Consider the following 9,777-nt stretch of genomic DNA (forward strand, 5'->3'; position numbering starts at 1 on the left):
TATTTTGCTGTAAAAGAAGCTTACATGTGATATATGTGTGTGAGCAGTGAAGAATTTGTAATTGCGGGTCCTTTCCCTGTTTTTTTTCTTTTTTCACATTTATCTATCATACATGTGCATGCACCAGAGCATACATGTTCTGGTCAGAGGACGGCTTTCTAGAGCTGCTTCTCTCCTTCCCCTATATGAGGTCTGGGGGTCAAGCTGTAAAGTGTGATAACAAGTCCCTTTATTTACTGAGCCATCTTGCTACTCTGGAATTTTCACTTTTGATTAGTTGCAGTAGTACTTTTGGAATGGCTTTCTGGAATTTTTTTAAACTCTGAGAATATCTCTACTTCTCTACTATCTTTTCTTACCAAACATCCCCCATTTCTCAAAAACTTCCAACAAAAATCTAAAAAGCAAAGTTTAATATTTGTTTCTAAAATTTTATTATTCTTAATACACACCTTTCACATACAGAGACCTTCTAACATCACGCATGATTCCATAACCCAAATGCTTCAATTTTTATCAACATTCTTTAAGTATTTACACTGGCTTCCCTCAACAAAAGTGCAATCCAAGACATCTTGACAAGAAATCTTTATAGACAACAACATATTTTTGAGCTGATTTTCATGGTGTCCATTCATTATATTCTCTTTCAATTACCTGAAAAAACAATAAAGTCAACAAGGTATGGAGATGAACTAGGTTAGGCAGCATCCTGTCATGGGAACCACACCCTAAAAAGAAAAGCACTTTTTCCTCACCTCTTCCCCAACCTCCCAACTAAAATTACTCAACAACTGCTTCAAGGACTTGAACAGAAAATCAGCAAGGTTAGAAAACAGGCACAAAGCAGACTGCACAAAAAGCACTGGTATTGTAAGATGACATGAAGAACTCAGAAAGGTAGTCTTGGTAGTCTAGCATGTTATGACTCAGTCTGTTAAGTTTTATCATTTAAACATATAAAACTCTTTCTTCGTGAGTTAATTTTTCCCAAAAAGGTATGAAAATCTCTTTTACTTAGAAAAACGAATCCTTTTTCAAAAACTGGAAATTAAAGGATGTTGGAGAAGTCCCTCTGTAAGTGCTTCCCAGGTGATCAGAAACAGCAGAGAGCGGAGATGGCCTGAAGAAAATATGATCAGAAACTTGCTTGTCAAAACTGAAGCAGTTTTATTTGCTCAAAGTATGGAACACTTTAAAAATAAATGACTAAAGATATTAAAGTAGATAAAAAAAATCACTTTAAATTCTTAGTCAATCTATGAGTTACTGAACACGACTCATCAGAAACAGAAGTGAGATCTCCGAGGTGACTGATCCCCTTTACTATCACAACTACAATAGAAATGATAATCCTTGACACAGTCCAATTCTAATCAACATGTTCAGGCAAAGACTGGTGAAAACATTAAGGTCAGAAGATTTCCAAAGTAAAATTTACCTTTATAGCAAGTATTGTATGCTTAGTTGTATTTTTTTTCTCAAATCAGCCAAATTTTTCTTCCAGACAAAAGTGAAATGAATGCATGAAAAGGCAAATGTAAGTATTGGAGTTCAGGGCTCATGCTTCCTTTATAAGACTATATACATAGTCCTCACTTTAGCATCAACATAGCATCAAATGCAAATGTTATCCAACTGAAATCAAACCTCTTCCTTTTAGGGGCAGAAAACAATCTAAGGAACAAGAACAGAATGTGGCTTACAACTCCACAGTATCTTTTAACCTAAAGAACTCACTTGGTGCAGTGAATAGAGTGACTTTGGAACAATAATACAGTGAAATTTTACTAGAAAACATCAACAGGTTAAAGAACTGCATTACAAGTATTTTATTTATTTTAAAAGAATCAGAAACATGAAGACAAATATGAATTTGAATAGAAACTTACCAAAATTTTAAACTTGAGTGTACAACAGACTCATAGGTAAACAGCTAATTCATAATTACAGCTTTGTGCTTTGGAGACAAATTTGTAAGTATTGTGTTATATAGACCTCATGTAATTGCATTAAATACCACTTGACCAATAATGATTTCTGCTTGTCCTAGGCAAGTTTTTACAGATGTGAAACTTCAGATCATCAAACTATAAGTAACAAACCAACTGATGAAGAATATTCATCCAAAGATGAAGAGTTTTAGTTGGGTTCCTTAATGCTACTGTTTCCAACAAATCACCAAGCAGTAGAATTTTAAACTCACTGGCAATAATGCTTAGACAATGTGTGTAGGGAACATAAACCGAAAAAGTGATGTAAAATATTTACATGAACCTCAAATTTGCCTAGTCATAAATGATAAATTTCAGTATTCTTTTAATATATACTTCTATATCATACTTGAAGATACCAAATTGCTTCATAAGAAGTAATTCTCCAATTCTAATTGTATAGGCCGGATCTTCAGCATATTTAAGTTCCCACATTCCCCTGCACAGAGGTTGGTTTTGGAATACTTGAGTCTGTATGTGACTTTTGGTTTAACCAACAGTGAGGGATCATGGGAATCTTTAGGATGATCTATTTTCAGATATGCTCTTTTGCATGACTGCTCCCAAAACTGAACTTACTTTTAAAAGAATAAAAACTATTCTTCATCGTTCTAACAAATTTCCCCTTTCTTCTTCAGATTGGTTCTGACTATGTGGCACTAGATATACTGAAAAGGAAGTGTGACACAGGTGGTTCTGCAGCACAGCAGGCAGGCCAGAGGTTTACCTGCGAGATCTGGATAACAGGCAGCAAGCACTGCAGCAATGCACCTTGTAAATGCTGCCCATCAGAACCACCAAGTGTACAGATTTTCCACAGACTCTCTGACCACCTCTAGAGACACAGTTCAAATAACCAAGGTCTGTCTTTGTGCATGCCTGATTCAGTATGCATCATTTCCAAATGTGCTTCACAAGCCCTGCTAGATTCAGCTCACCTACACAGCAACAGCTTTCCCGTGTCATATAATTTGGATATTATTTTCAGTATGAAAACTGTTAAATTACACAAATAGTCAAAGAAAGAGCACTCAATTCTACTCTCAAATCACCTGTCAGTGGGAGTAAATTGCACCTCAACCTGTGCTGAAACAGGCTGAGTCCAGACAGCCTAATACAATCCTGGCTGTCCAGGCTCAGACGTACATTCACCTGTCATTTATTTTCCCCAAGGCCCAGAGAACTAACAGTGAGTCTCCAGAAAGCTAACGTATTAGTAAAAGCTCCTCCCAACTCCTACCACACCTCTAGTTTAGCCCGATTCCCACCCCTAAATGGCACCCATTCTTCCTACTACCTAGAACTCCATCAGAGTCTCTGCATAAACCAAAACCCTACCAAAATCTGTACAATTTCCCATCTGGCCTCCAGGCTTACCCACACGCTGACATTTGGGAATCAGGAAAGGGCAAGACGCAGTCCCCATTTTAGTGGCACAAATATACAAAGTAAACCCTGCTTCAAATTAGAAAAGAAATTAATGTCACAGAATGTTCCCCTATAAAAGATATGTAGTAAAGTAATAATATCAATAAAATAGCTATTACTAAAGAAAAGCTTTCATCAATAAGCTTCGAGAACTTTGAAGGAAGAGAATGGCTTCACGAAATGGTAGTCCAGGTTCCCACAGTGTGGACACTGCTGGACATTGCTGTACTCAGAGAAGTACTGCATCCCGATCCGTACGTCGATCACAGGCTTGCCACAATGCTTGCAATTCAGACGGGCCTGGGGAAACAGACATCATAAGCCACAATACTGGCTACCCAACATAGTCAAAAGCCACCTAATCAAACTGCTGGGAACTGACTGCGATGCAGCGAAGCATCTCCATTATTAGCAGAATCAAGGCATGTACATCTAAGATGCATATTCTGGCATTCGTCGTCATCCTTCTAAAGACTACAGTCTCCCAGTTTCTCTCTTAATATGAGGTGCCTATCAATGAGGAGATTCTAAAGGGTACTACTACCTAAACATCACCAACAGAGTTACCTAACAGCAATCACTAGCTCCCTGGCTGAATTGGCTCCTTGCACCTGAACTACATAAAAAACTTTCCTGAAGAGTCTGGGTTTATTTCAAAAGCCCATATACACTTTCCTTTGTGTCTATATGACAGTTTTCTTTGATATAAAAGTAAAATCTCCCTAAAAATACCCAAACAGAATGGGCAATCCAGGCAAGAGTGTTGTGTATCTTGAGACTCTGGAACTCACTATCACATGACATCTTCACCTGTGCCTGTGCCTCTAACAGCACAATCCTGCAGCACTTCAGCAACAGATCTGGGTGGGAAGCAGATAGGCAGAAATTGCAGATCAAACAGTCTTGATTTAGATCCTTCCTAAAAATGTGCTAACAAATCTGTCTTCAAGGCTGTCTTGTGAAGGAGCAAAATCTGCATTTCAGGTGATGAAAGGGGCACACACTGATAAATACCAAGCCCAAGGAAACAGAAAGCTGAACAGCTGGGATTTAAACTAAATGTGCTCCAAGGTGCACACTTCACCTACACACGCTCTTTCTAAAACCTAAAATGCACTTTCATTTAACTACTTCATCCCTCTGAGGCTTCAGGAAAGCTCTATTCTTTTTTGATAACCAAATACTACTTATTGTTGGCTCAGACTTATTTGAAGAGTTTCCTGAATACTTGAGAACTGTCTACAACATGTATCTTCACAGTGAATATTTTCAATTGTTTAATAATAAATAATAATAATAATAAGAGTAATCAAACAGGTTTTCTGTTTCAGTTGAGGGGCAGAAAATATAATCTTGGCATATATCAGTTTCAGGAATGAACATACATTGTGGACAAAAGGGCTGGTGGGCAAGATGCCAGTCTGTATTTCTAACTGAATACATAGAAATGTCACTACCGACAAGTAGAAAGAACACCAGAATAGGAATCACATGTTCTAGTCACAGCTGTGACATGATTTATGCAGATCTGGGGAAAACTTTCAAAACCTTGAATCATCCATTATAAGCATCCATTCAGAAAGCTGAATGAGCTCTGCAAGGTCCCATGCAATACTGAGATGCCATGAGCTTTAATGTAGCCCAAATCTTTGTTCATGTCCTCACTTCCATAAAGGCTAACCCTCCTGCTACATCATCTATGTACACAGAAAAGGCACCACACTTCCTTTGGTTTCTATCATCTTACAAATGGACACTAAGTACAGCAGTAACATAAAGCATGACAGTGAGTAACTGAAAGACTACAGTAACTCAATCAAGGCTAATCTGGAATCTGGAAATGTGGTCAGACCACCACCAGAACAGGAGACTAAGGTCTTCCGGTTTGTGCCATAGCTCTCCATACCCAAATCCCACCTGGAGAGAGCTGGTCTTCCAGGAGAGCTGACACACCTGAGAGCACAGGTGAGACCACTACTCCTGTTCAAATACCTGGCCCAAGAGGGACCAGCCCGGAGCCCTCGTGAGGACATAGGAACTGAGAAGCAGCTGGGGACAAGATCTTTCTGGATTCCATCTGTGCCCAGAGCTGAACCTGTGCCACAGTTCTCCATACACAAATTCCACCTGGAGAAAGCGAGTCTCCCAGGAGTGCTGACATACAGGCTTAGGGACAAGCCACAGTAAGAGACAGCAAGACCAGCTAACACCACAGATAACCAGATGGTGAGAGGCAAGTGCAAGAACATAAGCAAAAGAAACCAAGGCCACTTAAAATAACCAGAACCTACCCACTACAGTAAGCCCTGGCTACTCCAACACATCATAAAAGCAAGACTCTGATTTAAAATCGCATCTCATTATGATGATAGAGGACTTTAAGAAGGACTTAACTCCCTTAAAGAAATACAGGAGAACACAGGTAAATAGGTAGAAGCCCTTAAAGAGCAAACACAAAAATCCCTTAAAGAATTACAGGAAAACACAACCAAACAGGTGAAGGGATTGAACAAAACCATGCAGGATCTAAAAATGAAAATAGAAACAATAAAAAAAAAAATCACAAAGGGAGACAACCCTGGAGTTAGAAAACCTAGGAAAGAGATCAGGAGTCATAGACACAAGCATCACCAACAGAATACAAGAGATAGAAGAGAGAATCTCAGGTGCAGAAGATACCATAGAAAACATTGACACAACAGTCAAAGAAAATACAAAAAAAGTAAAAAGCTGCCAACCCAAAACATCCATGAAATCCAGGGCACAAGAGAGAAGGCCAAACCTAAGGACAATAGGCATAGAAGAGAGAGAAAGATTCCCAACTTAAAGGGCCAGTAAATATCTTCAACAAAATTATAGAAGAAATCACCCCTAACTTAAAGAAATAGATGCCCATAAACATGGGACCATAAAAGAAATTCCTCCTGTCACAAAATAATCAAAACACCAAATGCACTAAATAAAGAAAGAATATTGAAAGCAGTAAGGGAAAAGGGTCAAGTAAAATATAAAGGCAGGCCTATTAGAATTACTCCAGACTTCTCACCAGAGACAATGAAAGCCAGAAGATGCTGGGCAAATGCCATACAGTCCTTAAGAGAACACAAATGCCAGCCAAAGCTACTATAGCCAGCAAAACTCAATTACCATAGATGGAGAAACCAGGATATTCCATGACAAAACCAAATTTACACAATATCTCTCCACAAATCCAACCCTAGAAAGGATAACAGATGGAAAACACAAAAAGGGAAACTACACCCTAGAAAAAGAAAGAAAGTAATCTTCCTTCAACAAACCCAAAAGAAGATGGCCACACAAACATAATTCCACCTCTAAGAACAAAAATAATAGGAAGCAGCAATCTCTATTCCTTAATATAAGTACCTAAAGAAAAGTTCAGCATCCTTAATCATCAGGGAAATGCAAATCAAAAGGATACTGAGATCCTGCCTCACACCAGTCAGATCAAAAACTCAGGTGACAGCAGACACTGGCAAGGTTGTGGAGAAAGAGGAACACTCCTCTATTGCTAGTAGGATTGCAAGCTGGTTGTACCACCCTGGAAATCAGTCTGGTTGTTCCTCAGAAATTTGAAATCAGTTATACCACTCCTGGGCATATACCTAGAAGATGCTCCAACATGTAATAAGGACACATGCTCCACTATGTTCATTGCAGCCATATTTATAATAGCTGGAAACAACCCATATGTTCCTTAACAGAAGGATGGATACAAAAAATGTGGTACATTTACACAATGGAGTACTACTCACCTATTAAAAACAATGGCTTCAAGAAATTTTCAGGCAAATTCATGGATCTAGAAAACATCACCCTGAGAGAGGTAACTCAGTCACAAAAGAACACACATGGTGTGTACTCACTGATAAGTGGATATTAGACAAGGACTGTGGAATACCTACGATACAACTCATGGGCCACATGAAGATCAAGAGGAAGGAAGACCAAAGAGTGGATGCTTCAGTCCTACTTAGAAGGGGGAGCAATATAATCAAGGGAAGTAGAGGGTGGAAAAGAATTGGAGGAAGAGAGGAGTGGGAGAGAAAAAAGAGGGGCAGAATCAGGTATGGGAGGAGATGGAGGAGATGTACAGAGGGTCAGGAAATCAACAGAGATGTGTAGCAATGGGGGATGGGGAACTGGGGGGGTAGCAACCAGAAAGTCCCAGATGCCAGGAAAGCAAGAGCCTCTCAGGACCCCATGGAGATGACATTAGCCTACCTGTTGCAACCATATCCAGAGGTTAGGCATTCCACCCCCCAAACCCAGGTTAAGAGATGGGGCCACCCACCTAGCTCCAAAATTGTAACCCTGAAATAAAGGAAATACAGGGACAAATAGTGGAACAGAGACTGAAGATCCATCCCACATGCAGACACCAAGCCAATACACTATTGCTAATGCCAAGAAGTGCTTGCTGACAGGAGCCTGATATAGCTGTCTCCTGAGAGGCCCTGCCAGATCCTGACCAATACAAATACAGATGCAGATGCTTGTAGCCAACCATCCGGCTGAGCACAGGGACCCCAATGGAGGAGTTAGGGAAAGGACTGAAGGAGCTGAAGGGGCCTTATCTGGTATCAATGGGAGGGGACACCCAAATGAGCAAAAAAGAGGGGAACTACTGTCTGTGCCTTTGAACTCAACAGAAACAGGTCATCTACTAATCAAACTGATACTAGTATAATATTTTTTAAAAATCAAGTTACAATGGAAATGATACAAACTCCTGTTGTAACCAAAGTGTAATACTCATTATTTGTAAAGAGGGTTAACACAATGCTAGCAGAAAATGTCTCTGCTACCCAGAATCACCCACCAGGGAAATATGTAATAAATTCTTCCTCAAGCATGTTGAATAATAATAAATTCAGATATTCCTTGGGACTTTATCGCTTTGGTTTCTATTTCTTATTTAATGGGGTTTTGTGTCAGCGCCTCCTCTTTTCCTTTCCTACAAGTCAGAAAGAATAGTGCTGCTTCCAGCACTTGAGGAATTATAAAGCTTTCTGGTCAATGTCATGTAACTTAAGTGGGAGATGCTAGGGTTTTGCAAACATCTCACAGAAAGTACACAATTGGTGAATTTTTTTTCTGTTCTAGAAAAAAAAATTTGCTTTTCAGTTTAAATTAAAACCTTTTGTTACAGATTTGTAGTACAAATTAATCTCACAAAATGAGAAAATTACAAGCAAAGAAAATGAAAACTAAAGAAACCATACACAGATATCTAACCCCCCCCGGGCCACCTACCCAACGGCAGATACTCAGAGAGCACTCTCATGCTGTCTCAATGGAAGCAAGGTGCTTTGCAGTTTTATCTTAGTTTTGATTTAACAGACAACAAATACTCCAAATCTACTTCGATGCCCCTCTCTCTGTGTGTATGTGTATGTGTATGTGTATGTGTATGTGTATGTATGTGTTTCCCTTTGACTAAACGGTATTTTACCTTACCTGAATTCTTTATTCTTAGACACACACCTTGACCAAACCCTCACACCTCACACTCAAAGTAACCACAAAGCAGCCTTTAACTCTCTAAGTTAACTTGGTAACCAAAGCCCATAGTTATCTACTACACCTTCAGTTCAGTTGATACCAACCTGACAGCAGGGAGAGGCAGCCAGGATGTCATAGGTGTACATGGTGCCCAGCTGGTGCCAGCTGCCATCCCATCGTGACTTGCACTTGATGCAGATTATCTTGTGAACCCCTTCCAGGCAGTCCACACACACTGCATACAGATGCATGAGTCTCCCTGCACAAAGAAAACACAGAGTGAGGGTGGCTAGGGTGCAAAGCAACTTTATCTCCAGTGGTGATTAAAAGCCCCATCATCAACAAAAAGCAAACATTTTATTTGAGTAAATATTTCAGTCTTGGTATCGACAGCCCAGAATTTTACAAAAGTCACAATTACTATGTTAACAGTCCTCAATCCCAAAACTGCTCAGCTATCACCACAGCTAATTTATGAACTAGAATTATATATTACTAGTGATACAAATTCAACATAATATTTACTGAGCTTTTAATAAGTCACAACCTCAATTTCTTCACTGTTTATCTAGCACTTAATGTTTATAAAAGAGGTCATCCAAATATATGAAAGGGTAAGCATTCAAATTGGTAAGTATGTCTAGAATGTTCCTGGGCCATGTGTTAACAGCAATACTGCTAGCCGGGCCTGGTGGCGCAGGCCTTTAATCCCAGCACTCGGGAGGCAGAAGCAGGTGGATTTCTGAGTTTGAGGCCAGCTTGGTCTACCAAGTGAGTTCCAGGACAGCCAGAGCTATACAGAGAAACCCTGTCTCGAAAAACCAAAAAA

General features: G+C 39.5%; 1 protein-coding gene across 3 annotated transcripts in view; it reads right to left on the reverse strand.

Moving 5' to 3' along the window:
* Positions 1-416: 416 nt before the first annotated feature.
* Heca (hdc homolog, cell cycle regulator) overlaps positions 417-9,777 on the reverse strand; it is a 45,582-nt gene continuing 36,221 nt past the window's right edge. For 2 of the 3 annotated variants that reach the window (XM_021221180.2, XM_029533063.1), the window contains exons 3-4: positions 9,053-9,207; positions 417-3,722 (exon numbers count right to left, since the gene is read on the reverse strand). In XM_021221180.2, the coding sequence (XP_021076839.1) occupies positions 3,558-3,722; positions 9,053-9,207 (320 nt within the window). In that variant the 3' untranslated portion in view covers positions 417-3,557. The remainder of the gene's footprint in view (positions 3,723-9,052; positions 9,208-9,777) is intronic. The other variant, XM_029533064.1, reaches the window with a different exon arrangement.

The sequence above is a fragment of the Mus pahari genome, chromosome 21 (assembly GCF_900095145.1).
Source record: "Mus pahari chromosome 21, PAHARI_EIJ_v1.1, whole genome shotgun sequence".
Lineage (NCBI taxonomy): Eukaryota > Metazoa > Chordata > Mammalia > Rodentia > Muridae > Mus > Mus pahari.